We start from the raw sequence: 15,906 nt of genomic DNA, 5'->3' as shown, positions 1-15,906 counted from the left end.
GGAAGAGTTGAGTGGAATGGGAAAAAATTCCACTCATGGGAATGGCTGCAAAGAGTCTTCAGAATTTTGTGCTCTAAGAACAAAGGCATCCCTTTAGGGGCCACCTGGGTGGTTCAGTTGGTTAAGCGTCTGACTCGATCTCAGGGTCATGAGTTCAGAGCCCTGCGCTGGGTGTGAAGCCTACGTAGGAAAAAAAAAAAAAAATCCTCTTTGGATGGAGGCTTTGAGTACAGTTCAAGAGCGAGAATAAGTAGATTTCCGGGATACTATTGTTATTTTAGAGTATCACCTGAAAGTAAGAGTCTCTAGTAGCCCAGGGAGAAACCACACATAACTATGTATACCCTTTATCCTCTTCAAAGGGCATTTAGTTATGAGCACTTAGGAGATTCCTAAGGCCTCAAGTTAAGGCAGATGGAGAGAGCATCTCAAACATACACCTTTCAGAAACATGGTTACACCTCTTTAATGGTGATGGGCCTGAGACATGGAGGCATGAGGCATTTTGAAAGCTAATAGTAACTACCATTTATTGAGCATTCACTATATGCCAAATTATCGCACTTAATCCTCACATCAATTCTATAAGGTAGGTGCTATTAAAGCTCCATTTTACTTTTTGAGAAACTGAGGCACAGAGATTTTATTTGCCCAAGATTGCAAGGCATTAAGTGGTAGAACTAGATCTCTTGATCACTAGAGTTGACTTCATGCTCCAAGTCACTCAGCTGTAAACTTCATAATATGGCAGGTTGCCATTTAGAGGTCCCAAATATCTCTATCCTGTTCCCACCCTGGTGCCAGCTCGCCTGACCAGTATTGAGACCAAGCCAGGGAGAAGGTCATCTCCCTTTTCCATTTCTATACCCTTCATTCATAACCAGAGGAAAGTTTCCCCTGCCCCTTGTCTCATATTTGGTACATATCTTGTCCCCTGAATAGACTATAAGCACCTAGAGGGCAGGGATAACTATCCAACACATATTTATTGAATACTTACTGTGTGTTAGAGCCACTGCTAGGGGTATATGTACATGTTTGAGGGCCCAACATCCCTGGGTCTGAGTACTTTGCTTCCCATTGGAACCATGCCCCTCCCAGTCCCCATAGTCTGTGGGAAGCTGGGACACAGAAGAGGGACAAAGCCTACATCAGGGTCCTCTTAGGAAGGGGACCTGGGGGAGTGGGCGGGGGGGGGGGGGTTCTGAGGAGTAAAACCACTTCCTGTGTAGCTAGTTCCTGTGTTGACAGAAAGAGCTGAAGGGGAGGAGGGGAGTGGAAAGAACAGAGCCTAGGGTTGAGGGACTACTGAAACTCTGGAGATGTGAAGACCAAGAGTCATTCTCTATGATAAACCCCCTCCACTACTGCAGCTGGAGACGCTTTTCCCAGTCTCTGTGCTCCCCTGGGGCAAGAGAGGTCGAGCAAGTAGTTTGGGTGGGAAAAGAGAACTAGAGGAAGTTGACAGGGATGGGCGGGGCCCGTGGGGGGGCTGACCAGGAACCCAGCTTCCTGCTCAGTACCCAGGCATCCAGCCCCTGGCTCACCCCCACCCCTTCCAGCCCCCACTCCCCCTCAGGAACCTAGGGTTCCAGCCCTCCTCCCAAATCCCAGCTACCCCACCCCCATCAATTTCTCCCCTCCAGGGGATGGAGGCCGAGAGACCCCAGGAAGAAGAGAATGGTGACCAGGTGAGCTGCGCACTGGGCTGGGGAGGCTGACACTGGGAGAGAGGGAGGTAAGAGGATGTGGGGCAGGGACGCAGTGAAAGGGGACTCCGGGGACTTGGAAGGGCTTGGGCAAACTGAGGCAGGAACAGAGACACAGAAAGAGGAAATGGGCTGTCAGCCTAGCCCCCTGCCCACCACACCCCCACTTGATTGGACCGGATGTCTCCCAGCATCAGGGCCCCCATCAGGATGAGCATGGCTGGCCCCCTGTGAACACCACCACTCGGCCTTGGCGATCTGCTCCTCCGTCCCCTCCTCCTCCAGGGACCCGCCACACAGGTACCCTCACTGGCCCAGGGAGCTCCCTCACCTTGGTGCCCACATCCTTTCTGATCCCATTACCAAGGCCCTCTCCCCACCTCCTCCTGATTCCCCATTGCACCCCCTCAGCTCTCACTCCAAGTCATCTAGCACCACCACCCCTCCTGTCTGCCAACTTCTCTGGGTCTCTGAGCCCTACCCCTCCTCTCCCCAGCCCTGGGGCCCTGCTCGGCCTCCCTGCTCTCCCTGCAGACTGAGCTCCTTCTGGATTTGGTGGCTGAGGCCCAGTCCCGCCGCCTAGAGGAGCAAAGAGCCACCTTCCACATCCCCCAGAACCCCCCAAGCATAGCCCCAGCCCCACTTCGGCCTCTTGAGGACAGAGAACAGCTCTACAGCACTATCCTCAGTCACCAGGTGAGACACCTCCCCAGAAGGCAAGACCCAGGCTTTCTGGTTTCTTGGCCCTTGTTCTCTTTTGGGCCCTACCCCTCCTCCCCACCATCTACCCCCTGGCCAGGCCCCGGTCCCTCCATCCCCATCACATGTATCCTACATACCCCTCTCGCCAGCCTTGGCTCCTTGCAAGGCCTGCCCCTCTTAAAATCTCAGCAACACCCTCCCTTCCCTCCACTCCTCTAGTGCCAGCGGATGGAAGCCCAGCGGTCAGAGCCTCCCCTACCCCCAGGGGGACAGGAGCTCCTGGAGTTGCTGCTGAGAGTTCAGGGTGGAGGTCGAATGGAGGAGCAAAGGTCCCGGCCCCCCACACATACCTGCTGAGACGTGAGCCCCTCCACCAGCCCCTCCACACTCCTGGGGCTCAAACCTGGGCAGCATGCCCTCAACCCCTGCTTGGCAGGGGCACCAGAGACTGGAAGACCCAGGAGAAATCTCAATATCCATCATCTTCATCCACCTTCCCGAGGAACAGAGGAGGTGAAAGTCCTGGGAATAGGGTAGGATGGTCATTTAACTCCCTCCCCCAGTACATGGGAGCTTGAAGCAGTGAGAAGATCCCAGCCACTGGGAAACACCCCACCCCCTCCCCTGATCCCAAGGAGTGGCTGGAAGTCTTGGTCCTGAGCTGTGGGGATACCCCCAGTAGTCTAGCCACTAGGCAGGATCTGAGGGCTCAGGCCTCCATCTCCCAAGAGAAGGCAAATCTCCCAAAGTTAGGACCTGAGAGACAGTTCCACCCTCCTTCCCAGTAAGAAGAAAGGGAGAGAGGGCATTGAAAAAGGTAAGACCATTCGCCCACCCCACCACCAGCACTGCCACCCCAGGACTGAGGGGCCTACAGGCTGTGAATGGACACTTAGCACTGCCCACCCTCCCTCCCCACTGCTGCTCCGAGTCCGATGTTTTGGTTGTATGAATAAATGTAATTCTCCTCTGGACTGACGAAGACTGGTGTTTGGGGCTGCGGGGGGGGGGGGGGGGGGGGGGGCGGGGGGGCGAGGGGGGGATAGGAAGGTGAGGCCAAGAGGCCGCCTCTTTTCCTACTTTGGCGAGAGGCCAGCTCCCCTCCCTGGCTGGTTAATTACTGGCTTATTAAGCAGCGGTTGGAGACCTCCCTAATTATACCCCCCCAGCCCCCCCTCTCCTGGTTTTAATTAAGTAGAACAGGGAGGGGAGTCATTAGGAGAAGAAATATGAACTGAGCTGTCTGTGAACCCAGGGATTCTAGGGGCCGGAGTCCACAACACCTAGATTCCCTAATTCAGAACCCAAGTTGCGGCCCCTGAGCCCCAATACGCCTCCCGCCCCCCCACCCCGCCCTTCCGAGGCCACCGAAGTCCAGCCCCCGGGCCTAAGCATATCCCACCCCCCCACAAGGTCTAGTCTCCTCCCCTCGTCCCCTCTTCCCTCTCCCCTCCTCCACTTGATGCTAGTTCCTCTGTTTCTATGTGTCTTTCTCCGCCCCCAGCTCCTCCCTGTTCCTCCTCTCTTCTCCCCTCCTCTTCCTCTCCGGCTCCCCTCCCCGCCCCCCCCGCCTCCCTCCCTCGCTCCCCCCTTCTCCCTCCTCCCTCTCTCTCTCTCTCTCTCACACACACCCCCGCTTGGGCCTCCTCTCTCTCTCCGGCTCCATTTTCTCCGCCGCCGGGGGCCGGGGTCTCCTGTGGGGGGCCCAGCCGGTACCCCAGGTCTCCCTTCAGGGCCGGGGTGAACCTCCGGGAAAGCCGGGAGGGGGGAGACGGGCGGGGGTTGGGGCGGAGGGAGCAGCGGCCCCACTGAGTTTGTGGGGGGGGAAGTAACCAGGCGGGGGGAGGGGCGGAGCAGGGAGGGGGCCTCAGGGCCCCCCCCCAACTATGGACGAGCGGCTGCTGGGGCCGCCCCCTCCAGGTGGGGGCCGGGGGGGCCTGGGATTGGTGGGTGGGGAGCCTGGGGGCCCTGGCGAGCCTCCCGGTGGCGGAGACCCCGGTGGGGGTAGCGGGGGGGTCCCGGGAGGCCGAGGGAAGCAAGACATCGGGGACATTCTGCAGCAGATAATGACCATCACCGACCAGAGCCTGGACGAGGCCCAGGCCAAGTGAGTGCCCCCACCCCGGGACCCCACACAGACCCAGCAGAAACCCCATTCACAAGCTCTGAATCTTCTGGGAGTCGCCCCCACCCCCTACTCCAGGATCGGCTCCAGGATCCTAAAGCTCTCTTCTCTCCTTACTCCTGGGAGCTCCAAGATAAGCCCTCCTTCACGAACCTCCCCTCACCCCCAGGCCCTGAAACCTTCAAAGAGGGGAACCCAGGGTGGCCTCACCCCCCCCCCCCCAAACTCCCCACTGACTGCCATACTCCCTCGAACATGTTCCATCTCCAGAGCCCTGTTCTGGCCCTCAGACTAAAAAACTGCTATGCTGTCTTAACTCTCCTCCCAGCCCACCCCCATACTCTCCAGGCCTGGGGACCTCCATAGCCCTTCCCAAAGCTCCTACTGCTCCTCTCCACCATGGCCCAGCCTTCAAGGGTCCTCCCCCACCCTTGGCCCCTGTTCAGCAGGACACTAGGAGCATCAGAGCCTCCTGCCTTGTTCAGTCCCAGGACCCTCCACACACATCTATATTCAACTCCTCCAACCCCTCTCTGGCACCTCAAACTCTGACTCTTCTTGCAGTCTGCATCTCTTTTCCTCTGCAGTCTACCTAGTCACCCTCATGTCAGCAGTCACCCCCAAACTCTCCTTCTCTACCCCTGTAGACCCATTTCCCACAGCCCCCGTACATGCCCACAGTGCTTTTATCTTGCTGCCTGCATCTTCCCTCCATCTTCCTTAAGCCAAGCAGCTTCTCCACATTTCCACACTCAGGGAGCTGATCTCTTCCCAAGAACCCCCCAACTCCGTTCTGCCCCCACCCCCATTTTGTACCTCCCTGCTGGTTCAGAGGCGCCCCTCTCACCCTCATGGTCTCCCTCACTCGATCCCTCCTCTGTTTCTATAGCTCCTCAACTCTTCTCTCCCCTTCCTCCCAAGGAAACACGCCCTCAACTGCCACCGCATGAAGCCTGCTCTCTTTAGTGTCCTGTGTGAAATCAAGGAGAAAACCGGTATGTGGGACCCCCTCTGATTTCTCCCTTCTGGGGACAGAATCCTGTTCTTTATAGGACTCAGGCTCAGAGTTTGATACCCTGGGGCCCTGAGAACAGTAGGGGTTAGGGAAGTTGCTAAGGGGAACTAGGGAGGGAACCAAAACCTGGAAACTTGGGTCTCCAGGAAGACACTAGGAGGGCTGAGAGCTGGCTGTGGGTTCCCTGGGTCCCTAAGTTCATTGGCCTGTATGCTAGGCCTTAGCATTCGAAGCTCCCAAGAGGAGGAGCCGGTGGACCCACAGCTGATGCGCCTGGACAACATGCTTCTGGCAGAGGGTGTGGCTGGGCCTGAGAAAGGAGGGGGCTCAGCAGCAGCAGCTGCGGCCGCAGCAGCCTCCGGGGGCGGCGTGTCCCCTGACAACTCCATCGAACACTCGGACTATCGCAGCAAACTTGCTCAGATCCGCCACATCTACCACTCGGAGCTGGAGAAATATGAGCAGGTGAGGAGACAGGCTGGAGTGGGTGAAAGGAGAGGCTCCTGAGGGGAATCCCAGGGCCAAAGGGCCCCTCCTCACAACCCACTGGCTCCCACTATAGGCGTGTAACGAGTTCACAACCCACGTCATGAACCTGCTGAGGGAACAGAGCCGCACACGGCCTGTGGCACCCAAGGAGATGGAGCGCATGGTGAGCATCATCCATCGGAAGTTCAGCGCCATCCAGATGCAGCTCAAGCAGAGCACCTGTGAGGCTGTCATGATCCTGCGTTCCCGCTTCTTGGATGCCAGGTGGGGCTCAGAGGCCCAGGCCAGCCCCCAACCCTGGGCTCCTTCCCATTCTTCTCCAAGCCCCTGGGCCACCGTGCAACACAACATGGTACCCTATAGCAGTGGCATTCTCCAGAGTTAGGCAAGATGGAGGCCTTGCCCGAACAGCCGGCCTCCTCACCACCTTTCTCCCTCTTCTGTAGACGAAAACGCCGCAACTTCAGCAAACAGGCCACTGAGGTCCTCAATGAGTATTTCTACTCGCATCTGAGTAACCCATATCCTAGTGAGGAGGCTAAGGAGGAGCTTGCCAAGAAGTGCGGAATCACTGTCTCTCAGGTATTAGGGAGGCTTGGGGAGGAGTTTTCAGGTCAAAAGCTCTCTGATTCTACTGACTGAGGGACTTAACATAAAGTTCTCTACCTGACTCTGCTTTCTGCTCAACACCCCACAGGTCTCCAACTGGTTTGGCAACAAGCGGATTCGGTATAAGAAAAATATTGGAAAGTTCCAAGAGGAAGCAAACATCTATGCTGTCAAGACCGCCGTGTCAGTCACCCAGGGGGGCCACAGCCGCACCAGCTCCCCGACACCCCCTTCGTCTGCAGGTGGACCCCACTGCCATCCTGGCTGGCTGTCTTGCACGCTTCCTGCTTTTGTTCCCACTTCCTATCTAGGCAGGATCACAGCTGAGAGGGGGCCTTTGGGGGTGAGAAGGACCTAGCTGAGATGGGATGGAGATGTCAGGGGACAGAGGCCACTCCAGTGAAGTTACTTCTATCTTCCAGCAAGTGGCCAGGGACGGAGTGGGGAGGCTCAGAAACTGCCTGCTCCTTCTGAGTGTTGCAGTGTTGTCTTACAGATAATTTGCATATAGTGGTGCACCCCCAGAACTAGTTCATAGGGCTTTTCGGAAACCAGAGCTGTGGTGAGAATCCTGTCTGCCATCAAAGGCTGTGTTATACTCTTCTCTAATCCCTTCTCTACTCCCCCTCCCCCTCCCCCCCCACCAAGGCTCTGGCGGCTCTTTCAATCTCTCAGGATCCGGAGACATGTTTCTGGGGATGCCCGGGCTCAACGGAGATTCCTACTCTGCTTCCCAGGTCAGGTGGCCCATCTCCCCTTGCGTAGGGCTTTCCCAAACTCGGTTTCCCTCTCTTCAAGGTATAAGACTCGTCACTGTGTCATACCCTTCTTTGCTGCCTGCAGGTGGAATCACTCCGACACTCAATGGGGCCAGGGGGCTACGGGGATAACCTTGGGGGAGGCCAGATGTACAGCCCTCGGGAAATGAGGGTGAGTGGATACATGAAGCTCTCTTTGTCCAACTTTCACCAGGACAAGAGGGCCTTTTCGCTGGCAGTGTTATCCCCACACTAGACTTCCCAGAGCCCTGCCCCAACCGTCTCTCTCTTTTTCCAGGCAAACGGTGGCTGGCAGGAGGCTGTAACCCCATCCTCAGTGACGTCCCCGACAGAGGGACCAGGGAGCGTTCACTCTGACACTTCCAACTGATCTTGCCCCTCAGGGCCACAGGGGTGGGGGCTCACAAGGCGACTCTTGAAGAGGACACAGGCATCCAGAGGACAAACCCCAGACACAGGAGAAGCACAAGACAGAGAAGGGCAAATGGGGTCATCCCTTCCCCAACCAGACTCTCTCAGTGCTGGGGGTGCTGACTACGTGGCAGGGAGAATGGGCTCCCCTAAGGGGAGAGTGGGGTCTGTCTCCCTCTTTTTAACTTTTTTTTCAGTCTTTCTCTTCCTTTCTGTCACAAAACCCAGAATCCTATTGTTCAGATCCCTTTCCCTCTGCTGTCTTTCCATCCCCCTCCACCCCGTACTATATTCCATTTCTCTTTTCTCTGGGCTCCCCCACCCCACTTATCTGCTCTGGGATCTGTGGAGAAGCCAGCCCTGCCCAACCAGAGATGCCAAAACTGGGGACACACCTTCTGGACAGAGGACATGGGCCATGAACCCTGTGCCTCCCCACCCCCTGCCCCTCCAGATGGCTTTATTACCTCATACGCAGCTCATCTTAAACCAATAGAATCGCTCGGTGGACTAGAGTGTCTGACTCAGATATCTACCTCGGAGGGAGTTTCTGCTACTTTAGGGAATTGTTGACTGGGCTTTGGGGTTGAATTTTTGTTGTTGTTTTGTTTTGTTTTGTTAAGGAAAGAAACAAAACCCTGGGATCCATCTGTATTTTGAAAAATTTTTGTTGCTGTTATTGGTTCTTAATTTTTAGTTTGGGGAAGTAGATGTTTTTATAAATATATTGACTTTTTTTTTTTTTTTAATTTCTTGCTTTCCCATGTTAGGGGTGATAGCCAAAGGGGTCATGATAAGAGAAAGGGGAACAAACAGAACTTGCAAAGAGGCCCAGCTGGCTCCAGTCCTGTCCACCAGAAAGTACATTTAGCAGGGCACCAAGCCTGCACCCCTAAAATCACTTAGTTGGATGTTCTTTGCTTATGCAGGCAGCTCTTTGCTGCATTTGCTGTGGAGATAGGGGCTTGCTCTGCTGACCTGTCCCCACCCCCCACTTCCCTCAATCCTTGGGCAGGGCTGGACTCGGTAACTTTGAGGAAATGCCACCTTTCCCTGTGAGTGACACGTCTTTAAATCTTTTTTTTTTTTTTTTTTAACTACTATTTGCAGATTGGAGGGGAAAGAATGGGGAGGGGCTTATTGCCAAATATGTTAATGTGGGTTGGGTGCTTGTGTTATGTTATCTCCCTCCATTTCCCCAGAAATGAGGCATCTTTTATTCTCAGTTCAAAATCAGGAGGGTGGGGAGAGAGAGGAGGGAGGTTGCAAAAAGCCAGGTATGTGGGAAAGTAAAATCACCAATGTCCCATCCTTGGCCAGAACTCTTACCATCTGAACCCCTCAAACATCCTCAGGATTTTACGAGACTGTCCTAGTGGGGAACCTCTTCTGTCAAAGATCCAGGCAGGACTGAAGGGGAGCAGGTTAGATGTGTGATGGGTGGTGGGTGGGAGGCACGGGCTGGGGGCAGTTCTCTCCTCACTTGTAAACTTGTAGTTTCACAGGAAAAAAGAAAACACATACACACACACACACACACACACACACACACACAGTTTTAAATAAAGAATTTTCTTTTTTCCCTGGGTTTAGTTGAGAATTATTTTCAAAAACATGAAAAACCCCAGAAAACAAAATCTTTTTCTCATAAAGCCCCAAACAGGTGTTTTTCCCAAGTTCCCCCAGCCTTGCCCTCACCACCCAGGCCCCATGGTTCACCCTCACCCCCTCCTCAAGGGAAAAAGCCTGGCCTGAACCCTGTTGCCTAGCAACCTTGCCTAAGCCATATGGGGCTCCCATTGTCTTACCAGGCAAGCCCTCAGTGGTCTCCAGTTTTCTACCAGGCAAGCCCTCCGTGGACTGATGGGATGGGTTGGGGGTCCTGAGTGAGAAGAGACCCTAGGAGGTACACTCCCCACCCCCATGGATATGGCTGGGCCCAGAGACTGGCAGTGCCTAAGGGTGGGGTGATAACTTTCTCCTAGTATCTGAAGTACTCTTGTCCAAGAAGCATGAATTCCTAGCATTCCCTGTGACGGGACAGGACGGGAAGATGGGGGTAGGGGAGAAGGTGCAAGCCCCACCTAGGGCGGTGGCCACAGCAGTGAGGGGCAGACAGAGCAAGGAGCCTGGGAAGGAAGCAGGATGGCAGCAGGGGCAGCGGCTGGAGCCTGGGTGCTGGTCTTCAGTCTGTGGGGTGAGCCACTCCCCTCACACCAATCCTCCCTGCAGAAAGCACTCTGTCCTCCCCAAATCTGCCCAGAACTTTCCTGGAACCTGGGCACTGCTCTTCAAGCTCCCTCACCCACCTTGTCCTAGTTTTATTAGCCCCCATTTCCCTCCTACCCTTCCACCATTGTACTGTCTCCCAGGGGCAGTAGTAGGCGACCGAAACGTCACAGCCCGGATTGGGAAGCCACTGGTGCTGAACTGTAGGGGGGCCCCCAAGAAACCACCCCAGCAGTTGGAATGGAAACTGGTAAGCAGGGCTCCTGTCACAGCTTCCCCACTTCCAGAGAGACCAGCGATGATTTGTATCCCCACCTCCCTGCCTCAGGAGTCCTTTCCCAAAGGACCTGCCCTGCTCAGGCCCCTCTCCTCTGTCCCCAGAACACAGGCCGAACAGAAGCTTGGAAGGTCCTGTCTCCCCAGGGAGGTCCCTGGGATAGTGTAGCTCGAGTGCTCCCCAATGGCTCCCTCCTCCTGCCGGCAGTAGGGATCCAGGATGAGGGGACTTTCCGGTGCCAGGCAAAAAGCAGGAATGGAAAGGAGACGAGGTCAACCTACCAAGTCCGAGTCTACCGTAAGAGTTCAGGGCCTTCTCCATGGCCCACCTTTCATCTAAGGAAAAGTCTTCAACCCCAGCCCTCGACTCCTTGGCCCTGGTGTGTGAGAACCTGTGACTTCAGATGCCCCAGTTCCCACACCTGGGTTGTGAGAGTCTTCAGAGCTGCAGCCTCTGATTGAAATTTTCCCTCCTTCAGAGATTCCTGGGAAGCCAGAAATTGTGGATCCTGCCTCTGAACTCATGGCTGGTGTCCCCAATAAGGTAGTGGAAGAAAAGGGGAGAAGTAGAAAGCAGTTCTGAGAAGAGGAAGGGGGTGTAAGCCGTGTCCGTGTAGGTGTATGCGTTTGTGTGCGCGTGTGTGTGTAGTCTCTTATTTTCAAAGGTGATGGTTACTCTTTCCCCAGGTGGGGACATGTTTGTCCAAGGGGGGCTACCCTGCCGGAACTCTTAACTGGCACTTGGATGGGAAACCCCTCATACCTGATGGCAAAGGTAAGTCCCAAAGTTCCCCCTCCTGCTGCCTTCTTTCTGACCCCTCCCATATCCACCCTGGGAGGTCTTGCCCTGTCCTTCCTTCTCCTCCCCGCCATAGGAGTGTCCGTGCAGGAAGAGACCAGGAGACACCCTGAAACAGGGCTTTTCACACTCCAGTCAGAATTGATGGTGACCCCAGCCCGGGGAGGAGCTCCCCATCCCACTTTCTCCTGTAGCTTCAGTCCTGGCCTTCCCCGGCGCCAAGCCCTACACACGACCCCCATCCAGCTCAGCGTCTGGGGTGAGTGGAGGTGGGGAGGGCCTGAAAGTTTGGCCCTCAAGGAGGGAAAAGTGAAGCCCATGGCCACAGGGACCACACATAGGTATAACTCTCAACCTCATGCCCCCACCCCCAGAGCCTGTGCCTCTGGAGGTCCAGTTGGTGGTAGAGCCAGAAGGTGGAACAGTAGCTCCTGGTGGTACCGTGACCCTGACCTGTGAAACCCCTGCCCAGTCCTCCCTTCAAATCCACTGGATCAAGGACGTGAGTGACCTGGAGAGGGGGCTGGGAAGTAGACAGACACATCACTGGCAACTAGGACAGGAGGCTCATAGAGAGGCAGGCAAGGACCTGGGGAAGACGACAGAATATCAGAAGATACGGAGACAAAGATAGGAGTATGGGACGTGTGGAAACATATTACACATTGTAATAGTCTCCTATCCCCCTTCTCCCCACAGGGCGTGCCCCTGCCCCTTACCCCCAACCCTGTGCTGCTCCTCTCTGAGGTAAGACCTCAGGACCAGGGAACCTACAGCTGTGTAGCCACCCATCCCAGCCATGGGCCCCAGGAAAGCCGTGCTGTCAGTGTCCACATCATCGGTGAGGAGACCTCTCTCCAAATCCCAGGAACCCTGGGGCTGGGCTAAGGGATGGTGCAGACTCGAATTCCCTACTCCATCCTGGCACTGTCCCCTCCATGTACCCACACCCAGGCCTCCTCTGCCCCACCCAAGCCATACCAAGACAGCCTGTCCCCTCTCTCCTCTGAACTGAAGAAAGGGAAAGACTCCACTGGGGCTCCCACTAAATAGCCTACTTTCTCTCACATTGAGACCTTCCCTTCTAACTTGCTCTGACTTTGTCTTTCAGAAACAGAGGAGGGGCCAACTGCAGGTGAGGCGTTCCCAACGGCCAAAGTGACTGGGGGATGGTCTGGGGGATGGCTGACCAGAAAGGAATGGTGAGTGGGAGGGGCCAGGCCCTCACTTCTCTGCATCTCTCTACAGGTTCTTTGGAAGGGCAGGGGCTGGGAACTGTAGCCCTAGCCCTGGGGATCCTGGGAGGCCTGGGGATGGCTGCCCTGCTCATTGGGGCCATCATATGGCAAAGACAGCGACGCCAAGGAGAGGAGAGGTAAGTGGAGAAAGCCAGAGACCTCAGACTTGAGACTTCCAGGCAGCAAGAAGGGAGGTAAGGGGGAGCAATGATGGAGTGCCAGGAACCATGTACAGTATTCTCCCCCATCTTCCTCCTCAGGAAGGCCCCAGAAAACCAGGAGGAGGAGGAGGAGGAGCGCGAAGAGCTGAATCAGTCAGAGGAGCCTGAGGCAGCTGAGGGCAGTGCAGCAGGGCCTTGAGGGATGCACAGCCAGACTCCATCCATCACCTCCATTTTCTTTCCCCTCACCCCTGCTCTGTTCTGGCCCCACACTAGTTCTTTCCTGTGTAACTGTACCCACCTCACCAAACGTGCTTCCACAACCAGAGCCTCCCAACAGTGAGAAGTAAACACCTTGCCCTATTTGCTCATGTATGTGTGTGTGTATGTGTATGTGTAAGATGCCCTCACCCCTGAACCCTTGAAAGCCTTGAAGGAGAGAGGCTCACCCTCATGCTTCCCCACACCACGCAGATATTTACTCAAGTTAGAGAGAAGCTGCTCCTGTTCTGGAAGGAAGGAGGTAAGGACAAAGGTGGGCAGAGCTTCCATCAATACATCTCACCTTGTTTATTCAATTTATAATAAAGGAGGTAGTGAGGGGAAGGAAGCACTTAAGTCAGAACCCATAATAGACACTGGGGAGAGAAAAATTAAGTTAAATCAACAAGGGGAAAGTAGGGGAGAATCAGAGGGAGACTTGCCCATCTTTCAACACCAAATCAAGAAAGGATCAGTAGAGAGAAGAAACAGACATTCTCTTCTGTCTGTCCTCCCATCCCAGAGCTGGGAGTTATGATGCTACTCAGTGAGTTCAAAGCAGAAGGTTCTTCCATATTCTGTCACTCCTCCTCCCCGCACCCTCCTAGAAAGTGGCCAGGGTTGGCCTCAGCCAGTACAAATGGAGTGGTTGGGGAGGAGGGGCCAGGAGTCAGGAAGGGTCAGCAAGGACCCCCAATACTGATTCTCCTCTGGCCGGAGGTGGGTAGGAAGGAGACAAAGCTCAAATACTGAGCAGCCAGAAAAAGAAGAAGATGGCGAGAAACAGGAACAGGGAGTCCTGCCAGCTGGAGGCCGAGTGACCCTGTCCCAGATCCACACCTGTAGGAGAGAGGAAAGCTGTGGAAGAAGCATCCACTCCTACATTGGGAAGGGGACTGAGTGGGTTCAGAGGGCTCCCTGCTAGGAGCTGAGGGAAGGCTCTTACCTGTACCCCGACGCAATGGGTCATGGGTGTTGAAGACGGTGGTGAAAAAGCCAAAGGGAAAAGCACCAACACCAAATGAGAAGTGAAAGCCCCCGGTATCACCAAATGACTGGAATCCCTAGGAAGGTGGAGAAAGTCAGAGGGGAACAGGGCAGGTCTTTGCAAGGAAAAAACACAATCAGACAAGACTCACCCCTCTGCTCTCTGGAGCTGGTCGCTGGCCCTGGGGGCGGGGTGGAGTTTTCAATCTGAGGAATAGGAGAGAGACTAGCAAGAAGTGTTCTCTCCCCTTCTACACCCCACTGCCAGGGCAGAAGCCTTCCATCTTCCCTCAGCACCAGCCCCTCTCTCTCACCTGGGGTCCTGGGGCTTCTGGCTCCCTCGACCATAAAGAGGGACAACCTTTTCTCTGCTGATCCCAGCTTTACACACTGGGCATTCTTGCCGCTCTGGCCGTGTCTCCAGCCACTGGGGGAGAAAATGAAGTGGTTTCCAGTACACAGCAGGGTCTTTGAACTCCTCAGACCTCCCCATTTCCCTCTTCATCTCCTCTGAGTACGCACCTGATGAAGACAGGGCCAACTGGATGGGGGCGAAAAAAAGAAGGTCAAACCAGCTACAGAAAAGAGACACGGACCCAACCTCATAGAGTCCCATCTCACCCCCTCTCCCAGGTACTACCTGCTTCTTTTCCCATTTTCTGCAACCTCTACCATGCCAATCTGGCCTTCCTTCTTCTCTGATCTTACAACATCTAAAGCTATATCCATCCTCAACATGGTCAACCTTTTCCTCTCCCCAAACACACAAAGACACACACACACACACACACACACACACACACACACACACACCCATCTCCTCCCTTCTCTGCCTTTCGACTTAGTTTCCAGTTCTTTTCAACCACAGCTTTCCAGATCTCCTCTTTCAGTCCCAGCCCTGTCCTTGGCCTTATCACTCCCAAACCAGACCCCCTTTTACTAGCACCTTCTCCCACTACTCCTTTTCCTCTCTTCTAGGCTCAATAAAGTCCCTATTTCCACAAACCTTTAACTTCTCAGGGTTGCTCCTTCAGTGCCCTTCTCCTCAGGTTGTCATACCACTGCTTACCAATATCTCATCTGAATGGGATTCCACATCCCTAGGTCTCAACCTACTCAAGCAACGTGTGCCACCCCTAACCTTTGAGTCTAACCTGTACAGCTAAGACCCCTCACTTTCCGGGGTAAGGTAGCTCGGGTCTCGCCTGTACAGATGTGCTGTTCCCGCCCTACCCCCGGTCCGGCCCCACTTCTTAACACACCATACCTCTCACCTCCTAGTTCCAATGACTCTCCGTTCTATGGGTCTCCTCTGTACAGACGTGACTCTTTTGCCCACACATACTCAAAGAGACATTAAGTCCCCTTCTCGGGCCTCACCTACGGGGACGTGACCTCCATTATCTTGTATGATTGTATGCCACCCCGCCCCCCAGCCTCCCTAGTATGGAGGTGAGCCCCACTTTTCTCCCACTCCCGGATTCTCACCAATACAGGTGGCCACACACACTGACCACAGCTTCGCGAGCAGTCTCCAGACATATATTACATTCGAAGGTCGCGCCCGCCCCGCCCCGCTCGCGGTTTGGCCCTTCGGGGCCCCCGTCCTCCTCCTCCGCTGCCGCCATGGACTGTTCTGTTTCGCCTTCACGTACCCTTAATCCCCTCAAAAACACACATACACACGCCCCAACAAGAAACCGCCTCCGGCCCACGATCTTTGGGAGGGCTTCAAAGTTTTCTAGGCACTATTGGCCTGAGTGCCCGCCAATCACACAATTCAAAAGAAAGGATTGGTCCAAAGGGTAGGGGTGAGGTTTGCGCAGTCCCGCCCTTGCACAATGATTATTGGCTGATACAGTCTCAGTCAGTGTGCAATGCGACGGGATTGGTAACAACTCGATACGTCCGGTCGCCCGACCCGGGGGAGCTTTATTCGTCTGAGTAACTGCCAATCATAACCAAAGGCCATAAGCAATTGGTTCGGGACTACACAGGCCTCGCCTACTACAAGTCCCCTTTCTTTCCTTCACTTCCCCTTTCAGAGAATGTCCGGATTCCTATTGGGCTTTGGAGCTTAGGGCTCCAAAGCCCTTGATTGGCTGGAACTCGATAG

At 54.9% G+C, this 15,906-nt stretch overlaps 4 protein-coding genes across 7 annotated transcripts; 3 read left to right on the top strand and 1 right to left on the bottom strand.

Annotated features, from left to right (window-relative positions):
• The first annotated feature begins 1,605 nt into the window (after positions 1–1,605).
• GPSM3 (G protein signaling modulator 3) lies at positions 1,606–3,385 on the top strand. Its single transcript, XM_042938364.1, has 4 exons — positions 1,606–1,691; positions 1,907–2,009; positions 2,206–2,405; positions 2,631–3,385. Exons 1-4 carry the CDS (start codon positions 1,650–1,652, stop codon positions 2,766–2,768), a joined length of 483 nt encoding a protein of 160 aa, XP_042794298.1. The 5' UTR covers positions 1,606–1,649; the 3' UTR covers positions 2,769–3,385.
• Positions 3,386–4,282: 897 nt separating this feature from the next.
• PBX2 (PBX homeobox 2) lies at positions 4,283–8,347 on the top strand. The gene is made up of 9 exons (XM_042938348.1): positions 4,283–4,518; positions 5,458–5,531; positions 5,769–6,016; positions 6,114–6,304; positions 6,487–6,622; positions 6,738–6,891; positions 7,298–7,386; positions 7,493–7,579; positions 7,706–8,347. Exons 1-9 carry the CDS (start codon positions 4,298–4,300, stop codon positions 7,796–7,798), a joined length of 1,293 nt encoding a protein of 430 aa, XP_042794282.1. The 5' UTR covers positions 4,283–4,297; the 3' UTR covers positions 7,799–8,347.
• Positions 8,348–9,442: 1,095 nt separating this feature from the next.
• On the top strand, positions 9,443–12,917 carry AGER (advanced glycosylation end-product specific receptor). Of its 4 annotated transcripts, XM_042938349.1 has the most exons (11): positions 9,753–10,036; positions 10,212–10,318; positions 10,450–10,642; positions 10,824–10,888; positions 11,032–11,119; positions 11,220–11,402; positions 11,518–11,645; positions 11,843–11,984; positions 12,255–12,278; positions 12,392–12,518; positions 12,642–12,917. In XM_042938349.1, the coding sequence occupies exons 1-11, from the start codon at positions 9,985–9,987 to the stop codon at positions 12,739–12,741; spliced, it is 1,209 nt and encodes a 402-aa protein (XP_042794283.1). In that variant the 5' UTR covers positions 9,753–9,984; the 3' UTR covers positions 12,742–12,917. The 4 variants fall into 4 exon arrangements, with proteins under 4 accessions (XP_042794284.1, XP_042794285.1, XP_042794283.1 ...); XM_042938350.1 differs by lacking the exon at positions 9,753–10,036 and adding an exon at positions 9,443–9,745 and having other exon boundaries at positions 10,212–10,642; XM_042938351.1 differs by lacking the exons at positions 9,753–10,036; positions 10,450–10,642 and adding an exon at positions 9,450–9,745.
• A 180-nt stretch (positions 12,918–13,097) lies between these two features.
• Positions 13,098–15,526, bottom strand: RNF5 (ring finger protein 5). Its single transcript, XM_042938362.1, has 6 exons — positions 15,279–15,526; positions 14,313–14,331; positions 14,105–14,217; positions 13,943–13,997; positions 13,750–13,867; positions 13,098–13,643 (listed from the first exon to the last, which is right to left on the bottom strand). Exons 1-6 carry the CDS (start codon positions 15,416–15,418, stop codon positions 13,546–13,548), a joined length of 543 nt encoding a protein of 180 aa, XP_042794296.1. The 5' UTR covers positions 15,419–15,526; the 3' UTR covers positions 13,098–13,545.
• Positions 15,527–15,906: the final 380 nt, after the last annotated feature.

Source organism: Panthera leo, chromosome B2, assembly GCF_018350215.1.
Source record: "Panthera leo isolate Ple1 chromosome B2, P.leo_Ple1_pat1.1, whole genome shotgun sequence".
Taxonomy (NCBI): domain Eukaryota; kingdom Metazoa; phylum Chordata; class Mammalia; order Carnivora; family Felidae; genus Panthera; species Panthera leo.
Note: the sequence above shows the minus strand (reverse complement) of the source record. Positions and strands in the feature narration are given on the sequence as shown.